General features: G+C 52.8%; 1 protein-coding gene across 4 annotated transcripts in view; it reads left to right on the top strand.

Annotated features, from left to right (window-relative positions):
* Window positions 1–22,774, top strand: part of CRHR2 (corticotropin releasing hormone receptor 2) — a 44,676-nt gene extending 21,902 nt beyond the window's left edge. For 2 of the 4 annotated variants that reach the window (XM_027539452.1, XM_027539454.1), the window contains 10 exons: window positions 7,577–7,662; window positions 9,221–9,330; window positions 9,662–9,779; window positions 12,074–12,227; window positions 12,752–12,812; window positions 14,222–14,294; window positions 19,141–19,226; window positions 19,425–19,560; window positions 19,978–20,019; window positions 21,164–22,774. In XM_027539452.1, the coding sequence (XP_027395253.1) occupies window positions 7,577–7,662; window positions 9,221–9,330; window positions 9,662–9,779; window positions 12,074–12,227; window positions 12,752–12,812; window positions 14,222–14,294; window positions 19,141–19,226; window positions 19,425–19,560; window positions 19,978–20,019; window positions 21,164–21,304 (1,007 nt within the window). In that variant the 3' untranslated portion in view covers window positions 21,305–22,774. The remainder of the gene's footprint in view (window positions 1–7,576; window positions 7,663–9,220; window positions 9,331–9,661; window positions 9,780–12,073; window positions 12,228–12,751; window positions 12,813–14,221; window positions 14,295–19,140; window positions 19,227–19,424; window positions 19,561–19,977; window positions 20,020–21,163) is intronic. The other 2 variants (XM_027539453.1, XM_027539455.1) reach the window with 1 other exon arrangement.
* The last annotated feature ends 1,414 nt before the right edge of the window (window positions 22,775–24,188 follow it).

The following is a 24,188-nucleotide window of genomic DNA, read 5'->3' as shown; positions in this document are numbered from 1 at the left end:
CTGCTGGCTCTAAGAGCTCTTGGCCCACACTCCACATCTGCATGCATGGGGCCTGGACTACTGAGAAACATTAACAGTGGACTCCCAGCTGTCCCCCTGCCTAAGCACCCTTCATCTCAGGCAAGACCAAAGGTGCGGCCTCCCGTGACGTTCCTTCACCCCCTCACCAGGAATCCTCCACTTAATATCCTTCACTGGGTTTATATGTTTCCCTTTCTCCACTAGAAACAAGCTCTTCAAAGAGGCATAAGACCTGAGTCAGCCTTCCAGGGTCTCCTGTGTTAGAGAGAGAGATGTTTAAAGAGAACTATTTGGTATTTGCTCTTCAGTGAAATAGCACAGCCAAGGCTGTAGGAATACATGGAAGAAAGTTGATTCCGAAAAAGAAGGGAAAGCTAGTTGGGAAGACTTCATGGAGCAAGTGCTGTGGAGCACACCCTGGATAACTGGGCCAGTGATGTGTCAGGTGGAAGGGAGAGTGGGAACAGAGGGAGAGAGGGAACGGGGCCAGGTCACGGAGGCCTTGAATGCCAGGGCATGGGCTTCAGTTCTGTTCACACTACTCAGACCCCAGATGCTCATCCACAGCATCATGAGGCAGGACTGGAATACTCCCAAAGGATGCCACTTGATGTTCAGGATGTACCTTCTAAATATGAATCCAGATTGGCTGAGAACTTTGAACTTGTCCCTCTCCCTCTCCTCCCTTCCCTCCTGCTGTTAAGTCAGAAGCTGCAGCGTCCCTCACTGTCCACTCTCCCTCCACCCTGGCAACCCCGGCAGGATCGGGAACCGCCACAGCAAATTCCACCCCTGGTGACTCTCAGGGACCACCCCAAAGGACCCTAAAGGCAGCCCACCCACCTCAAACCAGGTGCTCCAGAGTCTGGCTGGAATTTCCCTTTACAGCAGGGGTGGGTCTGGGGATGATGAATAGCAGGAGGAACCCAGACACAGCTTCAGGGGAGCCCACTAAGTCCTGGCTGTGCTGGGATTCACTGAGTGAATGGGGTGGGGGTCCACCCCATCTGAGTCTCCATTTCCTTATCTATGTGAAGGACACAGGAAACATACTGACCTCATGGGCCCCTGTCATGAGCAAGAGACAGCACTGGCTGGGACTCCCTGTGCACAGCTAGGCTGTTTCAGCAAGGGGAGTAGAGTGTGGCTTAGGGTCTGGAAGGAGGAGCAATCGTGTCCTTCAGGGTCCCATTCACACTAAGGATGGTTGTCTTCCTACTGGGGTGGTGTGGCCTTCTATTGACCTTGAGAGGCACCAAGCTGTGTGACCTCTGGATGGTGTCTTGGGGCACCAAGAAGGGGCAGTCTGTCTACACTAAGAGGATCTGATCCCCAAAGGTCTCCAGAGAGAAGTGACCCCCTGGCCCCCAGAGACCCCTGTGTTAACAGGAGAACAAAAGACTGCCATCGAGAGATGCCCTGCCCCCACCCCCCATCAGTTCACAGAAACGATGGTTGGGAGCCAGTTCTAATTCTACTTATCTCACCTTTGGGCAGGTTTTTCTCCTCTTTGAGCCTCAGTTTCTCTGTATGAGGTGGGTGGGGAGCTGGATGAGTTCTCGGGGCCCCCTTCCCCTGACATCCTCCTCTCTACAGCAGCCTCTGCCTCGAGGGTCCTTCTCCCAGCCTCCCTCTGCTGGCCGGCGTCATGGCGACAAGCCGATGGAGCGTTGCTAGGCATGACTGGAAGGAGGGAGCCTGCACAATAGCGGCCCGATCAAGGGTAGGCGCCTCCTCCCACTTGCCCTTCCCTGGAGAGGCCAGTGATCTCACACAGTGAGCTGGATGCTACTCATACCTCTTCCCTTTGTCATGGACCCAGAAGGGTCTGCGTTGTGCCTTCCTGACTCAGTTTCCCCACTCTCTGCTGTAGGTGTGGACATTTACCCCTCCCACACCTACTCAAGGACAGAAGGCAGAAATAGAGAGCTGGGGGTTTGGGGAGGTCCAGAGTGATGGTGGGGTCTGGAGAGCAGTGTCCACACAACACTGAAAAAATGGGAAAGAAGTTCCCTTCCCCTCTGTCACAAGCAGATGGCCCTGAGAGGCCCTTCCTAACCTGATGACTGGGTTGATGATGGCAGATTCTCAGTCTCTCAGTGCGGCAGGTGGGCTCCGAGTTAGGGTCAACATCACCAGCTGCCCCCACCTCTACCCCCACCAACGTGCAGTAATCAGATCAAGACAGGAAATGTGCAGGCTTAACTCAGGGAGACGCACATTGTTCGGGTAGCTCAGGGAAACTGCTGTTGGCACAGGGCTGATGGTGAACGTGGGATGGGGGTAGGCTTAGGGTTAGATCTTAGGAGCTCTCCAGTTCACTGAAGCTGCATCCAGGGTGAGAAGTAGCGAGTGGTAGCGTTCTGCTATCCGTGGTACTGAAAGTTTCAGTCCCGCACAGTGACCTCATTCCTTCAGTAAATACTGCTTCTGGCCCTTCCCGTCTCCCTGTCAGCACCTTTCCACCCTCACTTCTTGTCATTTTCTTTCCACACAGCCAATGACCACATTGCTGCTCCTCCACCACAGTCTCACTCATCCCACGCCCCGCCTGACTCTTGCACTCTGCTTCATAACTACCACTCAAAAAATGGTCCCTCATGGTCCCCATCTCCCATACACTGCTGGTTCGACTATCAGAGATAGAAGTGCCAACCTCAGGAGTGCTTAAAAGTGACATATGGATGTCTGAGGTTGTTACACTGGCTTGAGGGTACTACTGGCATTTAGCAGATTGAAAAGTCCCATGCAGCAAATGCTTGACCCCCCTGAAATGCCAATATAGCATCACTGAGAAGCAGTTTACATTACTTTTCATGAGTGGGGAAGCTGAGGCTGAAAGGGGTAGGACTTAACCAACATCACTTAATCAGCCAGAGACAAAACTACAGCTAGAATGTAGGCTTCCATCTTCTCCCAACCAGGCTCCTGGACCACTCAGGTGCTGCCCAAACCAGAAACTCTCATCAAAGTGTCAGCATCTGAAAGGGAGACAGCATATTGTAATGAGAGCTTTCAACAGGCCAGGGCCACTCGGGGCAGAGTCCTGTCATGCTGCCAGGGTTAGAGTCCGGGCTTCCCAGACCACAGAGCCCTGGAAGAGAAGACCTTGCCTGCATCATACAGACCCTGATGCCCCTGGAAGACCACACTGCACACCACTGGCATCTGTCTTTGGTGGGGCACCTGTATTGCTGTGGTAACAGGCACCCACCTTTCTGCCTCCATCCCCACAATTCTGGCCTGACCACCTGCCCTCACACTCTCCGTGCCCATCTTCCTCTGGTTCCCAGTGGGGACTCTTCCAGTCTTCCTTTCTTCTGTCTGAGGCTGTGCCTGAGGGCTCAGTGTCCTCATTAGCCAACTCTCCCGAAGTGCTGGGAACATCTGTCTTCCAGCCTCCTGGTACTCATTGTATATAACCAGAGCCTTATTCCCAGGCATGACTGGGTCCCCAGAGGGGGAAGCCCCCTCCCACCACTACATCCCACATCTCAGACCCTACTTCCCCAGGTTTGAGTTAATTTGATTCAGCCCACATGTACTCAATGGCTCACCCCCGAGGCAGGATCTGTTGACTCCAATATGGTTTCTGTCTACTTGTCTGTCCCCAGGGAGCTTAAGTTCAGTAGCAAAGAAAAGAAGGATCAATTCTAAAGAGATTAAGCCCATAGTGATGATGTCAAATGCTCTAGAAGATTTTTCTTTTTCAAACTGTGTTGATAGCAGATTGTGAAGTAAATTTAGGGGGTCATGACTAGCATTTGGGTATAAAATACATGTAATTCGTTAGAAAAGAATAGAAAGAAACTATTATAGCTGTGGTAAGATAAAATTTGCTTTGTGAAACTGGATTTAGTCATGTGAGGGATATGTGTGTGTGCTGGACTATGATATGAAATGGATGTGCTGCTGTAGTTCAAGGGCAATAGAGTATGAAGACCTATGTTTCAAAAAATGGGAAGACATAAAGGAGGTGTTTAGAGGGAAAAGGAAGAGATTAGTACCCTGGGTACTGGGGAAGCCTCCAGGAGGCGGCGGCATTAGAGCTTGGGGTTAAAAGAGAGGTGGGAGTTTGTCAGTGGGTATTGGGTGAGAGTCTTGAGGGGTGGTGTGTGCCAGGCCTGCTGGTGCAAATATCACCAGCCATGTGGAGAGGTAGCGAGGGGTCAGGCAAGTTCTGCTGGGGCCCGAGTGTCAAGAGCCTTGATTAGCACACCTGGAAAGTTGGACTTTATTCTCCAGAACGGTAAAAAGCTGTTCATGGCCTTTATTGGGCTTCCCAGGTAGCTCAGTAGTAAAGAATCTGCTTGCCAATGCAGGAGATGTAGGAGATATGGGTTCGATCCCTGGGTTGGGAAGATCCCCTGGAGAAGGAAATGGCAACCCACTCCAGTATTCTTGCCTGGAGAATCCCCATGGTCTGAGGAGCCTGGTGGGCTACAGTCCGTGGGGTCTCAAAGAGTTAACATGACTGAGCATGCACGCAGCAGCAGCAGCAGATGGCTTTTATTTAGATATTAACATGAAATGGGGCTAAAGGACAGAGGTCAAGGGGGACAAGCGATGAGGCAGGGAGGCGAGAGAGGAGGCTGCTGTACCAGTCCAGGCAAGATGACCAGAGAGGAGGTGGGTGGGGGGGACAGGAGAGGGGTGGACTCCAGGGGGCGGCGGAAATAAAGGAGGAGACAGAATTCCATAGAGCTTGGTACCCCAAGGGCATTGATGTAGAGGACCAGAAAGGTCTCAGATCTGCAGCCTCTCTAGCCTGACCCCTCCCATCCTCAAGCCCACCCATGGTCAGTACCACCACAAGATACCGTACTTGGGAGATGAGTGTTCTCAGCTCAGGGGTAGGAATTGATGCCTCGAACTGTGGTCCTGGAGAAGATTCCTGAGAGTCCCTTGGACAGCCTTAAACCAGTCAATCTTAAGGGAAATCAACCCTGAATACTCGTTGGAAAGACTGATGCTGAAACTCCAGTATTTTGGTCATCTGATGTGAACAGCCGATTCATTGGAAAAGTCCCTGATGCTGGGAAAGATGCTGGGAAGAGGAAGAAGGCATCAGAGGATAAGATGGCTGGATGGCATCACTGATGCAATGGACGTGAACTTGGGCAAACTTTGGGAGATGGTGAGGGACAGGGAGCCCTGGCACGCTGCAGTCCATGGGGTCTCAGAGAATCAGACATGACTGGGCAACTGGACAATAACAACATCCTCAGGGAGCCCCACACTGATCTGAGACACCAGACTCATGCACCTGAACAACTCAGGTCCGGGTCATATGTAAGTGCTTAAGTGTGGGGCTCAGGCTGTCAGGACTGAGGAGCATGGAGGTATTGGAAGACGCAGGAGAAAGAGACTGTTTAGATGGAAGCAATCAAAAAGGCCTTCCTGGAGGAAGGAGCTTAGCACTGAACTTCTGAAGCCTGGATAACATCTAAGAACACATCCATAGAAGATAAAATTTTCTGCCTTTTGGACTCTAGCCAGAATCAGAGTCTGTCTCATCTCACCCATGTCTTTTGAGAGGGACTCTAAACCCCTATCAGGGAGGGACTGTTTATTTGATAAAGCACTCACCCTTCCCAAATGCCTTTACATTGGTCCTTTTGGCTTCACCCTTTGCTCTTACTTAGTTCAGTGCCATCACTGATCCTATGCATCACATTCTCTGCACATACAACTCTTCTGTATATAACAAACCTGTAGGGGGAGAGACCCCACTGGGGCTGGGTGCCACAGTGAGGGGCAAGGAGCTGATGTCCTTGCACTGGGTCAGAGTCGGTGTCAGACCAACACTGGCCTAACTGACTCATACCCTGGCCGGGGACCTCGCTGACAGGTGACAGGCCCAGGAGTCAGGAGTAGGCCACTAACAACCCCAAATTTGAAAAACCTATGAGCTCAAATTAAAAAACAATTAGGCTAATAGAATCTCCGCCATTGTTTCTGCTCTTCAGCAAGTATGCCTTCATAATTTCATTGCTTTTAACTCACTGTTAGCTCAGCGGAAGTGGATTTTTAAGGTAACTTAATTATTTCAGAATTCATTGCTTCCAAAAACAATCTAAGGTTCCCCCCTCCAGCTCTGTGACTCTGTGCTCTGTGAACCATTTATTTTAATTAGCTTTGTATTGTGATTCAAACGTAAGCGCAAAAGAAAAATCCACAAACAACTGCCCATTAGCCAGAGAGCAGAACCCTGGTACAAATTACCGCTGAACAACGGGTGGTTTAGAGTTTCTGAGTAAGCGGGGGAGGTAAGGTACAGAAAACAGCAAAATGCCGAGCAGAGGCAGCAGAGGGCTTTGGAGTTATCAGATATGAGAGGTTCCTCCTGGCTGGAGGTGACAGTGGGCTACCTCTGTCGCATGGAGAGGGTGGCTTAGGAGCTAGATCTTGACAGTCAAGCTAGGATTTAAAGAAAATAGGAGCATTCTTTGAACTTTGTGCATCCCCTTTCAATAAAGCCCTCCCTTCTGTGTATCAGACACAGATGTTCTGAAATGTCTTTTTGCACATCACACTCCAACTTGAACACAGAGGCGAGTTCTCAAACATTTAGACATCACGTGGTGGCCTCCCAAGCAGCCGCAGCTCCAGGTCAGCAGCAGTCTTGTTGCCCCACATTGCTGTCGTTCCTGTACCACTGCCCAGTGGCTTAGGGGTTAGGAACATAAGCCCTGAACTGGACCTTCTGGGTTGGAATCTTCTTATCTCTGTATCCTTGGCAAGCTGCTCGATTGCCTTGTGCCTCACTTTTCTCATCTATAAAATGGGTTAATCTTAGGGCTTCCTCCATCGGGTTGCTGTGAGGATCGAATGGGCGCATGTAAATGAAGCAGAAGAGGAGCTGGCACGGGGCAGACACCTGCGTGTAAATAGTGACTGCGGAGCACATGGAAGTGCTGGTGGGAAAGTATGGATCTCAGGAGCATAAAATGACTATGATAGGTTTGGAAACTATTCATCGTGCTAAAAGTAGTGAATCTTCAGCCACATCCCAGGGCTCACAATGGCGTTCAATCTTTTTTTTTTTTAATGTTTATTTACTGCGCCGGGTCTTAGTTGCAACACACAGGATCTTCACTCTTCACTGAAGCACGTGGGATCTCTAGTAGTGCCATGCAGAATTTTTAGTTGTGGTGTGCAAATTCTTGGTTTCAGTGTGTGGGCACTAGTTCCCCGACCAGAATCAAACCTGGACCCACTGCATTGGGAGCGTGGAGGCTTAGTCATTGGACCACCAGGGAAGTCCCTGGGGTTCAGTTTCGAACAAAATTAAAGGAAATGTACAAATTGCTAGTCAAAGATTGTATCAGAAATGGGTTTAATCATGCCTTTTAGCTACCCCCGGGGGGAGGGGTAAGCCTTCTATGCACGTTTCACATTAATGACTTTCACGTGAATGTCAGGCGTGTTGTGTTTGCAGGTCTAGAGAGACTGAAATGTAGGGACCTTAACCTGTGGGTACCAGGGAGCCAGGGAGAGTTCTTGAGGAGAGAAGTGACCGCCGCCCCTGCTTGGTGCTTGACATCTTTTGTAGGGAATGCCTACCGAGAGTGCTTGGAGAATGGGACGTGGGCCTCGCGGATCAACTACTCACAGTGTGAACCCATTTTGGATGATAAGGTGAGTGTCCCCACCTGCCCCACCCTTGGTCCTTGCATAAGTAGTAGGACTCAGACTGAGCACAGAGGGTTCCAAGGTGGGCAGAACCAGCCCTGTGGCAACCACCCACCACTTTTTGCCCCTCTTGTCCCCGTCCTGTGCTCAGTGACGTTGTGGTGCGTAGAGAAGGGGACATAGAGCCCCACCTTCAGGAGAGTTCAGCTGGTGAGGGATGCAAGCAAGGTGGCACCGACACAGCAGGGAATGACCATGTGACCAGTGTCCCCACCTCTGACAGGCTGTGTGACGCCCCTCCTCTGGGCCTGTTTCCCCATCCGGCATTCTGATTCTGCGACCCCATGTGGAAACAGGCACAGTGCTCAGAGGGCTATTCCCTGCAGGAAGCTGGGTCCCCTTCAGACTTCACCCCTCCCCTTGCTCTGGAACTGGATTCCCTACTGTCTGTGGTGCCAACCTCCTCCCCTTTGAAGCTACTTCTCACTCCTGACTCCAAAAGACACATCCCACCTCCATCTTCCTCCTCATTCACCCATTACAGCCCCCAGTGAGGCTGTAACTTTTCCCCAAAAGAAGTCCAAGTTCAGAGAAAAAACATTTGTCTACCCTGAGAAAGTGATTCTACAAAATGTGAGCCAAAGGAGGTCTATAGTGAGGCCACAAGAGAGGCAAGCAGGACGGTCGTAAAGGAGAGAAAGTGGTCCCCTCTGGCCCTCCGCCTTCACTCTCCATCTCACAGTGCTTGAGATGTGAACACTGGTAAACCAAAGTGAGGGCGGGGTGTCGGGACAGTCTGCCCTGACAGGAAGGATTATCTTAATCATTGCCTCTGTTTAGAATTGCCAGTGAGTGGTGATAAAGCAGACTGACTTTTATTTGGCCTTGATACTCTTCTTAAAATCTCTACAGACAAGACACCCCCTCACAGCTGTACCCAGAGCAGACTGGTCCCAAGGGACCCCCAGACCTGCCATACACAGTTCGCTGCTTCAGAGACGAGAGGGCAGGTTGGCTTCATTACACAGATGCCAAAACCGAGTCCCAGAGGTAGACGTCCATGCACTCGGAGGCGCATCCCACTAGGGTGTGGGCTGGGACAAGACACAGGTGTAGCTACTTCCATTCCAGAATTACAAATAAAATAGAAGCGATGGGGAGGGAGGTGGGAGTGGGGTTCAGGATGGGGGGACACATGTACGCCCATGGCTGATTCATGTCAATATATGGCAAAAACCACAATATTGTAAAGTAATTAGCCTCCAATTAAAATAAATTAATTACAAAAATAAAATAAAACAGAGTCTACATCCCCACAATTCTGGCGTAGCTCAGGATACGTTGTGTTCAGATCTGCCCCAAAGTGCATGTCGGGACTCCTGACCACAGCCGTTTATACCAAGAGCCACGCAGGGCTGACAGGAGACAGCTGTGGGAGCCAGGTGTGCTGGTGACACTTGGAGCCTCTTCTGCCCCCCGAGGTCAGGACCCACTAGGTGGCCGTCGCTAGAGTAGCCGCGTGCCCCAGGCCTCCAGCTGCCTGTGTGTCTGTCTGTCTGTCCAGCAGAGGAAGTACGACCTGCACTACCGAATTGCACTCATCGTCAACTACCTGGGCCACTGCGTGTCCGTGGCAGCCCTCGTGGGTGCCTTCCTGCTTTTCCTGGCCCTGCGGTGAGTCCACCTCACCCCTGCTTTTTCTCCGCCCTCCCCCCCCACCCCACATGGCATCCCCTTCCCCATCCCAGACATTCTAACCTCCACTCCGGCGACCCTCGGGCCAAAGGACAAAAGAGGTTTGAGGAGGCACCAGAGCACTGACCGCTAGCAGGCATGCAGAATGCAAAAGGGGTGCTGGCCCTGGAAGACTGCCTTGCCTTCATCCCAGGCTAAGTCTCTCCCTCACCTCGGGTCAGAGGGAGGGGCACAGGCCCAGCTGACCCAACTGAGCTCTGAGCCCAGGTGCAGCCTGACCCGGCTGACAGCTGTCCTGGGTCTCGCACAGGAGCATTCGCTGTCTGCGGAACGTGATTCACTGGAATCTCATCACCACCTTTATCCTGCGGAATGTCATGTGGTTCCTGCTGCAGCTCATCGACCACGAAGTGCACGAGAGCAATGAGGTCGTGGGTGGAGGTTTGGGCTGGGCCTGGGGGGTTGGGGGGCTCCCACCTCTCTCACCCCATCTTCACATGCAGACCTGAACCTGAGCTCACCTCTACCACATCATTGTCCCTCCAGAGCCGGGAGTGGGGGAATGGGGCTCCAGATGGGGTCTTGAGAGCCGCTCAGACCAGACACCAGACTTTGGTTTATCCTGTTCCACTCCCTGTCTCGTGCATTCAGCACCTCCCGAAGGTCCCTTAGAGGAAAGGGGGCTGAAATTAACCTCTATTGAGCTTTAGCTCACTTGATTCCAATTAGAGAGTTGTAGGAATTTTCCTACATGGAATTTTCCAGACATGGAAACCGAGGCTCAGAAAGGTTAGATTACATTGTTATGATGCCTCTGCAGCTGGGCCATCAGGACATTGAGCAGAACAGCACGTTAGCTGCCCACCCTGGATTTGTGTCAACCGCTGTTGTACTGCGTCCAGGTTGTGAAACCAGAGCCTAGAATGGAGCCATGCACAGAGCTCTTTTGTCCACTGTTAGAGACTGCTCAATACATTGTCTTTGGATGGCTAGTCCTGAGCGCACACCCAGCCCGGTTTGCCTTTTGACTTGGCCCCTCGTCGAGCCTTGCCTCAGCATCAATGGAATTCAGTCAGTTTGGGGTGTCGTGCAGCCCACTGTTGGCTTGTATTGACAAGGCATTGTTAACTTGGGGGGGTGGGGAAAGCAGGGTTTGGAGGAGAGGATCTTTGGAGTCCCTCCTCAGCAGGACTTTCTCAGAACAAAGAAGACAGACGGCCACATGGAGTCCAAGATCAGGACTGGGATCATGGGGGGAAGCCACAGAGGCTGAGATTAGCTCAGCTGGTGCTCTGACAGCCGAGGCTATTAGAGCCTGACAGAGAGGGGCTGAGCCGTCCACAGTCCGCTTCCCATGACAGGGCTCCTCTGACCGCCACTGCCCACGTTCTCAGCTCTGAGGGTGCCCTGGGGACAAATCCCCAGGGAAGATGGCTGGGTAGGGTCCATTGAGAAGAGGTCTGGGCTGTGGCCCATGATGGCTCTGGGCAGGCTTGTCCTCTGAGGGAGTGGTAGTAACTCTGCTCAGAGGGACAAGGACAAATTCCCCTCAACTGAGAAGGCACGTGGCAACGGCATTCATTTCGTGGTGCCTGCCTTTGCCACCTCCGTCTCCTGGAACCAGCCTGTAAGATGGCATTATCTTTTCCTCTACAATGCAGTGAGGTTCAGAGACGTTAGGCCACTTGCCAGAGGCCCCAGCAATAGCGAGTCTCCCTCCAGAGACAGCTGCTGCTGCTGTTGCTGCTGCTAAGTCACTTCAGTTGTGTTCGACTCTGTGCGACCCTATAGACGGCAGCCTACGAGGCTCCCCCTACGAGGCTCTCCCTCCTGGGATTCTCCAGGCAAGAACACTGGAGTGGGTCGCCGTTTCCTTCTCCATTCCAGAGACAGCTGCGATCATGCTAAGCCCAGAATTTCCTAAACCCGGGAATCTGGGACGATCACCTCCAGAGCTGTGGCTCACCTTCACAGACCCTGTACTATTTCAATAGCAGTTTTCTTTTAATTGACTCACTAATTTTTTTCTGCATGAAATTTCATTGTCCATCCCTAAATGGAAACCAGGCTGATTTGCTGTGAACTGAAGGTGATCCTCAAGAAAATAGGCTTGCTAGGTGGCTTAGTGGTAAAGAATCCACCTGCCAAGGCAGGAGACATGGGTTCAGTCGATCCTTGGGTCAGGAAGATCCCCCAGAGGAGGAAATGACAACCCACTCCAGTATCCTTGCTGATAAAATCCCATGCACAAAGGAGCCTGGCAGGCTACAGTCTATGGGGTCTCAGAGAGTCGTACATTACTGAGCTCCTGAACCCAACGCACATGCTGGAGAAAATGACAGTGATACACAGCAGTGCTGTTCAGTTCTAGCCTCTCCCTGCAGAAAGCTCAGAGCCAGACTCCCACTTTCTTTTATGAAAAAGGAGATAAGAAATCACCAGGGAGAAGTCAGACACCGTGGTTCCAGGGGAGCCTGGCCCCTTAATCTGAAAAACTGAAAGACGAATGATGAAGGATGAAGTTTCCCCCAATGAGATTCGAGAGTGTTTAATTCCGGGTCCGTGACCTAACGCAAATGACTCCCCTCTGTCAGCACGCAAGCCATGCACCTGGGGGCTTGGCTCCAGGCACCTGCTGAATGACTCCCCTCTGTCAGCATGCGAGCTGTGCACCGGGGGGCTTGGCTCCAGGCGCCTGCTGACTACCGCTTGCCCCGTGCAGGTCTGGTGCCGCTGCATCACCACCATCTTCAACTACTTCGTGGTGACAAACTTCTTCTGGATGTTCGTAGAGGGCTGCTACCTGCACACGGCCATTGTCATGACCTACTCCACCGAGCGCCTGCGCAAGTGGCTCTTCCTCTTCATTGGATGGTGTGAGGGTCCCGGGGGGCCTGCAGGGTCTAGTGGGGAGAGGATTCTGCTGACAGGGTCACCTCCTTTCATCTTGGGTCCAAGGATGGCACCACATTGCCATCTACCATCCCCAGGACAGTCTGAGGAGGCAGGAGCTCTCCTCCACGTAGACGAGGGAGAAGCAAATAGTCCCTCCAAGAGGACAGTCCACAAATGGTCCTCCTCTTCTTGCTTGGAATGGCTGATCCAAAGACCTTTGTCTCTCACCTCAAAAGAGGAGCTGGCCAGCTCCACTTCTCTATCAAAAAATCTCAGAAAATCACACTGTCCTCTCATCTCTCTGACCTGCTTGGAGGGGATAGCTGAGAGTGGGGGAGGGGTGGGCAGGGGTCTAGGAACAGGGCCCCCCAAGGTCCTAGATGGCCTGCAGTTGAATGATTGGAAACAATGTCCTAGCCCTTTGTAGTCCCCCGACTCTGTGCTCTACATGAGGGTCTCCTGACCATCTCTCTGTCCACTGCAGCTGTATCTGTCCTTCTTTCAGGCGTCCCCTGCCCCATCGTCATCGCCTGGGCCATTGGCAAGCTCTACTACGAGAATGAACAGTAAGTAGGACTGGCCAGCCGTGAGCAGGTAGGAACTGCAGCCATGCCAGGACAGATGCACTTTTCCATTGTTTTAAAATTGAAAAACTTTCCCCGGCACCCAGAGGTACTCGTGTGATAGTGTCAAGTCAACTTTGTGGAACTGAGTTAGGAATCATGGTTCTTTTAGGTGTCCAATGCATGAATCCCTTGGCCTTGGGTAAGGCCTCCTCCTAGATTTGGGTGTGGCGAGCCTGGCTTGAGCCATATGGAGGAGGCCAAGGACTCCCAGGTTTCAGGCCAGAGCACATCCAAGATTGTGGCATTGAGCCACTCACAGATGCCCCGGGTCAGGCCAGTGGACACTTGTTTTACTCTGCATCCCAGTCTCTGCCTGGGGTGCAGTGTTCCACACTGGGGCCCTCTGCACCAGAGACTTTGAAATAGCCTCAGCACAGATGGTGGCAACAGGTCAGCCAAGGAATGGTGGGGAAGCTGGGAGCCACCAGCTGAGAGAAGAGAAGACAAGGAATGTCAGTCTCTATGTTCAGATCTTCCAGCAGTCTCCAAGGCTGGAGAGAACAGATGAGATTTAGGGGCGGGGGCAGGAATGGGGTAGTTTCCAGGCTCCTAGCAATAAAAGCTTCCCAAGAGTGAGAGGGCTGCCTTGAGAGGTAGTGAGCTTCCCGTCGTGGGGGCATTTAAGCAAAGAAACAAATCCCTGTGCTAGGAAGCCAGCAGTGAGCGCACACACCTAGGCAGTGTGCACTGGGTGGCCTTGAGGGTTGTGGAAGACAGAACTTCCTGAAGTCTGCAGGGCCCTTTCTGCAGTCCACTAAGAGTTGCTGACAGCCAGACTGGGTCCTGGGCTAACCCTGCCCAGACCCTGAAGCTTCTCCACTCCTGGCACCCCCAGAGAATAACCAACCAGCATAGAAGCTGGCTTCCTCCCCTGAGTGCATGAGGCTGGGGATCCACTGGGAGAAGGCTCCCGCTTCCACACCTGCAGCTTTGTGTGGCTAAGTGCCTGGCACAGGAGCGGCGTGTTCCAAGCAATGCGGGAACAGGTGGTGCAGGCAGCTGGGCTTTGGGCCAGCAAGGGGGAACCCAGCTCTCCATTCATGAGTCTCTTGTGGGTCTAGCCCTGGGCCCAGCAGTCTGGGATGGGGGTGGAGGAGTGAGGAGAAGGAGACCCAGACCCTCCCGCAGTCTATCTGAGGAGACCAGACCCTCCACGTAGGGCAAAAGGCAGCTCAGGAGTGAGCCAAGGAGGTCAGTGAGTCTGGGGTTGTCCACCCAGGCTTTAGCGGGAGGAGCAGCCATGAAGATGGGGTCTCAGAAAGGATCAAGCCAGAGGGCCCTGGCTCCAAGGCTGCAGTGGTCCCAGGCTCTGGTTCAGCAGGCCACTTACAGCCACCCCATCTTTGCAGGTGCTGGTTTGGCAAGGAGCCCGGAGACCTGGTGGACTACATCTACCAGGGCCCCATCATCCTCGTGCTCCTGGTAGGTCCTCAGTGGGAACTGGGATGGGGCTGGGCACCCGGAGGACTGCAGAGGACCCACCACAGAGATGCCGGGGAAGGACGTGGCCTGGAGCAGCCGCTCCCCCCGCCCCCACACACACTCTGTGCACAGTACCACACTGCTTGGCACTCCATCCTCTCTTTTCCAACACTCTACACCCTGATGCAGCCCCCTTCCCCTCTCTGGCCCTTGGGTTCTTTCTCTGGACAGAGAGTGGGTCTGACTGGCAGATTTCTAGTGCCTCTGACATCCCCTTGCCAGGTTCAATGTCGAGACAGCCAGGCCGGGGGAGAGGGGGCAACTGGTGACAAGAGAAGGGTCTGCAGGATTCGATTCAGCCCAGACCTACCTCTCCCTCCACCCACAGAGACCTCCTCCAGGGCTCAGCCCACCGCCCCCAGCCTGGAGCAGTGGGACTGAATGAAGCAGAGCATAATGAGCAATTGTTCCTTACCCAGCTCCCCGCCCTTTGCCAAAAGTATTCACATCTAAGATATAATTGCCGCCATGTCTCTAAACCACAGTGAGCTTTAATTAAGGTAGAGTTTAAGTAGAGGCTGCATTCTGCAAAAAAATGAACCCATTATATATCATACATTTAAAAAAAAAAAGAAACATACAAAAGAGCCCCATAAGAAATTGGCATTTACGTAAGACTTATTTCAGGCTTGGTAATTTCAGGCTCCTGTATGTACCAGCTTCCTTAAAGGGCCACTCGCTCCCTGTGGGAAGCTTGAGAGGGAATGGCCATGCCCCTCTTGCTCACAGCAGGTGCCTAATGGGGGTTTCTTTGGTCTACCTTAGAGACAAAGACTGTTTATCTCTTTTTATCTCCTTACTCTTCACCCTTTTGTAACTTCCTCCAGGATTCATTTGACCCCTTCTTTGGAGTGTCCTTGATATATATGACTAAGAAGGTTTTTACCCACTGCCTGAAACTCTACCATCGGGGCTCCATTCATTTCAGAAATGGAAGCCATTCATTGTCAGCAGTCAGTTGGAGGGATCATTGTCCTTGGATTCCCAGCTGCAATGAGTCACTGATCCCCACCCCCTCCACAGTGTAAATGGAAACCCCATGAGACCCATCCCTTCCCCACCAGCAGCCAAGAGCCCATTCTGGAGGGAGAAGGCTTCTGATGAGCCTGAGAACCAGCCAAGGAAGGCTGACCTGGGTGGGGTGCGAGCCCCCTCTGCAAAGATGCTGGACAGCAGTGAGGAAATGCACAGAGAAGGGGGACGGGCTGGGAAGGCCCAGTGTGTGTGTGTGTGTGTGTGTGTGTGTGTGTGTGTGTGTGTGTGTGTGTGTTAGTCACTCAGTCATGTCAGACTCTTTGCCGCCCCATGGTCTGTGGCCTGCCAGGCTCCTCTGCCTGTGGAATTCTCCAAGCAAGAATACTGGGATGGGTTGCTACGCCCTTCTCCAGGGGAATCTTCCTGACCCAGGGAAAGAACCCGGGTCTCCTGCATTAGCAGGCAGATTCTTTACCTTCTGAGCTACCAGGGAAGCCAGGAAGGCCCAATGCCAGGACCCGATTCCCACCTCCTGTCCACACCCCCTCCTTTGGTTCCACCCTCACTGAGGATCCTGTGCTTGTCTTTCCCTGTGGACCCAGCCCACACTCTGCTATGTGCATGGACAGGGCTTCCAGGTTCTAAGTTCAACCCTTCCAGAAGCTCTATCTTCATTTCCGGTCCTCACATCCTTGAAGCCTGGAGGTGGGGATAATGCCCCTGTTTCACAGATGAAGAACCTGAGAGATGAAATGACTATACAGGGTTACCACTCATAGCTAGCTGAGCTGAGACCTAAGGGGCGGGTCACCCACCACCTCTTGCTGTCCCTTCCATTGAATGCGAGCTTGGTGCCCCTCCCACTGCTGCTGTCCCCTGGCAGCTCACTACTGTCTGAGAGACCCGTGCTTGTTTCTGGGTTCTGGGAAGTGAGTTGGCTTGGGTGGGTTTGCGGGAGGCTGTTGTCATTGTTGTCGGCGTGGGAAAAGCACAAGCTCGGTGCTCTCCGTGAGTATTTGAACGTGAGTGGACCTTCCCAGACAGGCTCGGTGGCAATCCCTGCTAGACCAGCAAGGAAGCAGAAGCTCAGAAAGGTTAATTAAGCAATTTGCCCAAGGCCACGCAGATTCTAGTTGGAATAGCTGAAATTAGAGCCATGTGTGTTTATGGAGGAGGTGGTCCCCGGAAGTAGAATGAGAGTGAAAGCAGAAGACAAGGAAGGAAACTGACAGAGGTGTAGTGATGAGCAGGCTTCCCTGGGGCAGCAAGTGGAAGAGTCTCAGAACTGACCCTCGGTTGGGAAGCCAGGTTACTTACCCACACGCTTCATGTCCCATCAGTGGAGGATGCCCTGGGGACCTGGAATCCCCTCCTTTCCAGGCCCCTCTCTGTTTTCTGAGCTAGATCCCCTGGCACCAGAGAAAGCCCCAGCCTGGAAACTGCCCCCTGCAGCTACAGGTGAATGGTGGATGGCACGTGAGGTCTGTCTGGCGAAAGACTCGGCTCTTTGTTCCATGGATGGTGTCTTGCTCTGCAGCATCTCAGCTTCCCCTGTCCCAAATGCAGGTTCCAGGGCCCTCATCTGCCACTGGAAATCTCTGGGGTAGGTCCAGGATCTGTATTTGGAATAAGCACCTTTGATGTGCATACTCTAGTTGAAGAACTTGGTGTGTTCAGCAGCCTTGTGGTCAGGGATGTGAGTCATCTGGGCTTTCTCCATGGCCCAGACAGGGCCCTGCATGTAGTTGGACTCAGGACCTGGGCCTCTGAGACGCTATAGATCAGGCAAGGCTAGCAGGCTGGCTATGTTGCTTGAGCCAGTGAATGTGCATGACAAGAAGCTAAGGCTGGGAGAGGTGCGAAGAGGGAGCAGAGATGTGATGGCAGCACCCGAATACCCAGAGCTGAAGGGATGCAGAGGACACTCCCAAGGGCTGTGACTTCCTCTCCAATCATGTCTGAAGCCAAGAAGGAAGAGATGTCAGGCCTCCTCCCTCCCTGCCTGCCTCTGCACATGTGCAGACAGGGAAGGTTTGGGAAGTGGTGGGGAGGGTGGTGTCAGTGCCTCCCTGGGGAAGGGAGGAAGGTGCCTGCAGTTAAATGAGGTGGAGAAGATGTTGTAAATGGGGAGGCTGGGAGCCAAGCTCAAAAGGAAAGAGTGACTTTGGGGCTGCACAGACCAGGCTGAGATGGGGTGGGAACGGTGTCACCAACTCCTGCCTGGTGTGAGGAGAGGGGATAAGGCCTTGTCTCCCAGACCCTCTGCAGCAGCCCCTGTCCTGCTCTTGCCTCACAGAAGGGGCCTTGTAACTCAAAGGTGCTCAGCAACTGCTTATTGGGTAGATGGGTGGGTGGTAGGTGGTTAGTGAATCTGTGTATGTTATCTGTTAAGTGAGTGAGAGGGTAGATAAATTGATGAATGGAATGTTGAATAGATACTTAGATGGATGGATGGGTGGTTGGATGGATGGGTAGATGAATGTCACACTTTAAATAAGTGGGTAGGTGGTCGAGTAATATTTGGATGGATGGATTAAAGGAATGATGGATAAAAATGAGTGGATAATTGAATTGGTTAAGGGGTTTATGAACTGTTAGTGAATAAGGTTTAAAATGTAGGGAAATATGGAAGAAATGAGAATATATTTTGATTCCAGTAACCTCTCTTTTCAGAGAAGTTAGGAAGAATCAGAAAAGGTCAAGTGTTTTGTATCACTTGTATGAGAAAATTAGGATCTACCTATGTGTCAAAGTGACCTCATGATCCAGGAGAATATACCAGAAACCCAGGAGCTAGAGCTTAGATGAGCCTCAAGAGGAAGCAAGGTGCATTAGGCCATGGCAGCCCTGGCTGAAAGCTTCCACCACCCCTCACCCTGGGTTCACCAGGCTATGCCACTACAGTTCAAGAGCAGCAGGCTGTGACTGAGGAGGGACCCCCCACCCCCACCCCAGGCCCCTGGAGCATCCTCAAGCTTAGGGGTGATCCAGAGGCCACAGGAATGTCTATGTCCCCAAATTCCCTGTCTGGGGTCCAGAACTTAGGAGACTTCAGAAATGACAGAGTCTCAGGCCTGGGACAGGAAGGGCGTGTGTGTGTGTGTGCACATACTCAGATGTGTGTACACACATGACCCAGCAGACACCCCTGGGTTAATATGTATCTCCCTCTTTCCTGGGGGAGACTCCTGGGGTGTCAGGCCTACAGTGCTCACTTTCTTGTCAACTTGTACTTGGAGATGGATGAAGAGGGACACAGGCATGTCCGTGTCCCCAGATACACACTCATACGTGAGCACACTCCCAGGCAAACATCCCGGCACAGAGCACAGACCCACATGGAACGTTGAGAGGGCAGCACACAGACAGGCCAACACCTGCACACCCACAGAGACTACACACAGCTTGAAGCTGCCCCGGGAGGCCACATGGGCAGGTCCTGGGGAGAGGCTGGGTGTGGCAGGCTCCGATGCTAAGAGAAGGCTCAGAATGAAGATAAATAAGGCCCTTCTAGGAGCCTCGGAGTCAGCCCAGGAGCCTGTTCATCCCCATGGCCTCAGAGGTGTCTGTGAATATTTTAGCGTTTTCCTCTAAAAAATGAATGATGACAGGGGACTGAGCAAATGGGGTACCTGCCTACCCTTAGAAGGGAGGGGCAGAGGCCTTGGGACCCCATGCAGGTGCTGGGGTGACAGGTGGAACGGGAGTGTGCATGGGACATGGATTTTCAGGGGGCTGCAGGGGAGAAGGCTCTCATCTCGTCCCCACCTCATGGCTCTTCCTTTTCTCCTCCCTGCCCTTCTCCCTCCAGATCAACTTTATATTTCTGTTCAACATTGTCAGGATCTTAATGACAAAGTTACGAGCATCCACCACATCAGAGACAATCCAGTACAGGTAAGTGATGGGTGCCTCGACCCTCAGCAGGGAAGGAATGAGGAGGCCATCTGGGGCATCCCCTGCCTCTGGGCAGGACCCTCTGAGTTTCACCTGGGGGCCTCACTCAGGCTCCCAGAAGAAACACCAGCCAGTGAGGACCCACCTGAAGTTTGGGCTCAGATGGGTCTTGTCACCTTTTCCCCCTCCGCCCCACAGGAAGGCGGTGAAGGCCACCCTGGTTCTCCTGCCCCTTCTGGGCATTACCTACATGCTCTTCTTCGTCAACCCTGGGGAGGACGAGCTGTCACAGATCGTGTTCATCTATTTCAACTCCTTTCTGCAGTCGTTCCAGGTGGGTCGCATGGTGGGATGGGGCCGCAGTGAGCCTCCCTGACCTGGCGTGCTCAGGCACCCCTGCCCTCATAGAGCACTTCAATGGGGCTGGCCCCCGCAGGGTTCACTTCATACACACTGAAGTACAAGTGTGTGCACACCCAGGGTCAGGTGGGCCCACCCCCGACTGGATCAGGGTCACCCTTGCCTGCGCCTACTGCAGGCCCCAGCCCCTGCTCCAAGGACTTAGGGCACCCTTTGGCTCACAGTGAACCCCAGTAAACCTGCTCTGTGATGGGGGTGCCCACCCAGCTCTGAGCCTCTGGGGGCCCGAGTCAGAGTGTTCCCCAGCCACCCCATCCCTGCTCCAACCCCCACCCCCCCAGGCAGAGCAGCTCCCCCAGCAGGCCACTGACCTCTCCCTCTTCCTTCCCAGGGTTTCTTTGTGTCTGTCTTCTACTGCTTCTTCAATGGAGAGGTATGACACCCGTCCCAGGTAGGCCTGGGCTCTGAGGTCCTCACACCCCACTCCAGGGCAATTTGAGGGGAGTCCCTGACTCTGGAAAAGGGAGGGCCAGAGAAACCACTCAGCTCTGGGGAGACAGGAATCCTGTCTCAGGGACTCCAACCAGTTTAGAAGGTCAACTCTGGAGGCAGAAACAATACACCAGCTCTCCACAATGTACCCGGAAAGCTGGGTGGGTTGGAGCCCAGGCCGCAGGGGCTCATGGGAGAGGAAAGCCAGAACATGGGTGATGGCAGGAGAGCGCATCCTGAGATGCGCTCAGGATGTAAGCTGTGCATCCAGGCTTTTATGGTCCAGGGAGCAGAGAGACACCAGTGCACCCTTCCATCTCCCTACTGCTTGAGGGACAACAGGCCTCCAGGTGGTTTCAGAGAGCCAGGCTCCAGCGAAACCTGGTGAGCTTTACAAAGCCTGGAATCCTAGCAGAGCAGACTTGCAGGAGAGAGGCTCACTCAGGCCCGTGGTCGGTGAGGACCCATCGTGGGTGCTGGGACAGAAAGCAGACACCCTCCCAGGGCTCGAGAGTTTCCACACACCCCAGAGGAATTCCAGTGGCATCCTGGGGCTCCTTCACTTGCCCGTGCATAGGGTGATAGTGGGGTCTGCATGCTGGGGTCTCAGTCAGTTAAAGCAGACTCCAGGCAGGAGAGTCCACAGTGGAGACCAGGGTGGGCTGCTAAAGGGCAGGGAGAGAAGGAGCCACTAAAGCAAGCAAACAGTGAATGCTTGCAGAGCATTTATTCTGTTTAGCCATGTGGCAGGCCGGCATGTGGGGGACATGATCCATTTTGCAGAAAATTCTTCCATTGCAATGCAGATGAGAATAGTGGCACCAGTGACAGTCAGGGCTTGAAATGAGTAGTGCTCCATCTCAGCTGCATGCTGGGGTAAGCAGGGCATATCTTGCAGGGGCATAGAGAAGATCAGGGCTGCAGAGGACGTGAGAAGGACCCTGCTTTTGGAACCAGCCCGTCTCTGAGTGTGAGGGTGGCAGTCAGGTGGGCCACCTCAGCCTCCTGTGATGGCCCAGCAAGAGGCAGGGGGCAGGGGAGAGGACTGGCTGGGACCTCAGGATCATCCTTCCCCTCCCCTGCAGGTACGCTCAGCTGTGAGGAAGAGGTGGCACCGCTGGCAGGACCATCACTCCCTCCGAGTCCCCGTGGCCCGGGCCATGTCGATCCCCACATCGCCCACGCGGATCAGCTTCCACAGCATTAAACAGACGGCCGCTGTATGACCTCTGAGTGCCCCCATCTCACCCATCACTTGACCACCAGGACAGCATCCCCATTTTCCTCCAGCACCTTTCTCTAGGTTCTTCCAGCCATGCAGGCCCTGGTGGGGGCAGAGAGAAGGGAAGCACAAGGGGGTCTCAGGAACCAGGGCCAGCAGGGCCCCAAGTCTCAGTGCGAGAGGGAGCCGAGCTGAGAAGTCACAGGAACCCCCAGAGACGAGCAGGTCACAGATCTTCAGACATTGCCCACACGAGCCTCTGGCTGGATCCTTACTGTCACCCTGTTATAAGATGAAGACCTGAGGCCCAGAGCCAGGAAGGGCTTTCATGACCGACAAGGGACTCCTCTGCCCCCACTCACAGCTAAGGGTCTTCCCACCAGCAGCAGGGTGATGGCTGGCCCCTCCAAGCCTTCTGCCTCTGTGTTCAGTGGCGCCCCCTGCAATTGGACGGAGGCACAGCAGCTGAAGAGATGAATTCCACTGGCTTCATCCCAGGGACTCTCAACCTAGAGAAGCCTCACCTAACCCCCACCCCTGACCCCATCCTCCTGCCCCTCGGGCTCTTAGAAGGATATGCTGCCTCCTTTCCTGAGGGGCCTCTTCTCATCCTGGTCCACAGATTCAGAGCCTGGGGGAGGGGCAGGTGAGGAGGAAGATGCTGCCAGGATGGCACATACTCTTAGACCAACCAGATACGTAGTACAGGACAAAATGGGGAGGAGAAGCCTGGGGTGGGGGGTGGTTTGGGAGAAGGAGGAGGGTAGAAAGAACAGAAACCAAAGTTCGACTTTGGTGACTGGAACTAATCCCTCAGCCCCCACCTGAGGCTGGGCTTCAGTCTCCCATTCAGAAACATCTGTGCTATCTGAGAAATAAACCATGCCTTTGTGGAAACGCAGTCTCCCCTCAGGGGAAGGGGTGCTGTGGGCCAAGGACGGTGGGCCGGGTCCACCCTTATTTGCAGAGACTCTCGCCCTGGCCTGGGGCCGGTTCCCCCTCTCCACCAATGCCTGCGGGTCTGTCCCTTACGTTCACCAGGCCAGTGTCTGCCCTTCCGCTAATGCAAAGGCAGTTTAATTCTGCATGAAGGAGAGGTGCACCCCAGCAGGCTGCGGTCTGTTCCTGTTTCCTGTTCTGGAGTCTCGAGGGAGGTATAGAGCTGGCCCCTGCAGCCTCCATGGGTAATAACCAGGGCTGGCTCCATCTTGGCCTCCATCTGCCCTTCCCTCCAGGAGAGGGTGGGAGTCAAAGGGCAGGGAGAGCCATCAGGCAGGGGTTTGAAAGAGCTTTTGCTCTTGGTATACTGCCCCCCCACCCCATATTTTTAAAATTATGTATCTCATCTTGCACATTTTTAAGTTGGCATCTAATATTTTTCACATAAATTTTAAAACTTGTGAAGGATGTGATTTCTGGCATTTGGTAAATATTTACATTTTAAAATAAAACTGCCACAGTGCTTTACAATACATCATATAAAATCCAAACAGTGGTAATTTAATACTCTCATCTATTTAAAAAAAATGCAACCTGCTCTTCCTTAACAGCTGGAAATTTTAGGATGTTCCTTTTCTCTTGGAACTTGTACTTTCATCTCATTCCCCCTACAGAATTTCTTAGTAATGCAGCATTTTTTATGGTTGAAAGTTTATTTCTCACCTTATCATACTTCTCTGCCACAAATAAATATTTAGAAATTAGAATTGAAATAACTTCCTATGACAAAATATTCTAAGAGTTTTTTTAAAAAGTCTGGGTTGAGTTATTACAACTAATTTTTGACATAAAATATAATGTACAAGTGATTAAAACAATATAGATGTCTAAAATGTTTTATAAGTAATTGCTGAACCTAGAAAGGAAAATGTTGAAAACACATCTTAGTGAAACAAATAAGAAATTATTTGTGAATCTGTGGATGCATCAGGACCCAGCCTCTTTATTTTCTTCCATTTTTATAGCTCTACATGCTGAGAAGCCTTTCACACAAATAAGTATAATAGATGTCACCCAATTCTCTGAACTCTTTTTGACATGTGTGCCAAAAATTGCACAGTGATTTATCATCAAAGGTGATCTGTCAACTGGCCACATGATTAAGTCCTCTGTAAATGAGGCTGCGAGAAATGAACAACCTTAGACTTGTCAAGGACTTTGCTGTGTGGAGAATATGCTTTTTGGGTGGTCCCAGAGCACCAGAGCACCTGGACTTCCTCGGCACTGGGGCTGGGAGGGGTGGGGTTAAGCCCCGGGAGATGCTCGAATGAGATGCAGGAGGGGGACGCTCTGCTTCACACCTGTGCAGCAGAGAGAGATGGGAGGCCCTGACTCCCAGGTGCAGAGCCCTTGCAGGTCTTGGAAAGTCTCCCTGCATCCTCAGAGGTGTCACAATGGCTGCTTCCATTAGCATCATCGTGGGCCCTTGTAGAGCAAGGAGCAGCAAATGACTCAGGCCCAAGAGGCCACTTGGAGAGCCCTGCTGCTGGAGGAGCTGAGTGTTCGTCAGAGCAGCGTGGAGAACTCCAGCAGCTGCAGAGGCTCAGTGCCATGTCCCAGCCACTCATTATCCCGCCAGCCTGCTCCCTGGAGGGCCTGCCCTGGAGCACCCCCAAAGTTGCTAACACTTGTGCAGCAAGGTTAGCCAGAGGGACCGTTTAACTCAGCTCCCTCTGCAGTTTGGAGAGGCCCCTCTTTGGTCCTGCGCAGACCCTGCAGCCCCTCATCACTGGGGCTCCTGGTCATGGCTCCAGTGAGCTCTGGCTTGAAATGCCACCAGAGCCATTAGGCCCTGTCTCTGGGTCCTCCATTCATTAACCTCGTTCAGCCCCTGTTCATCACAGCCAAGCCCATCCTTGTTAGCATCTACTTTAGTGTAGACAGCCCCT

Source organism: Bos indicus x Bos taurus, chromosome 4, assembly GCF_003369695.1.
Source record: "Bos indicus x Bos taurus breed Angus x Brahman F1 hybrid chromosome 4, Bos_hybrid_MaternalHap_v2.0, whole genome shotgun sequence".
NCBI classification, from domain to species: Eukaryota; Metazoa; Chordata; class Mammalia; order Artiodactyla; family Bovidae; genus Bos; species Bos indicus x Bos taurus.
This window is presented reverse-complemented; position numbering and strand designations above follow the sequence as displayed.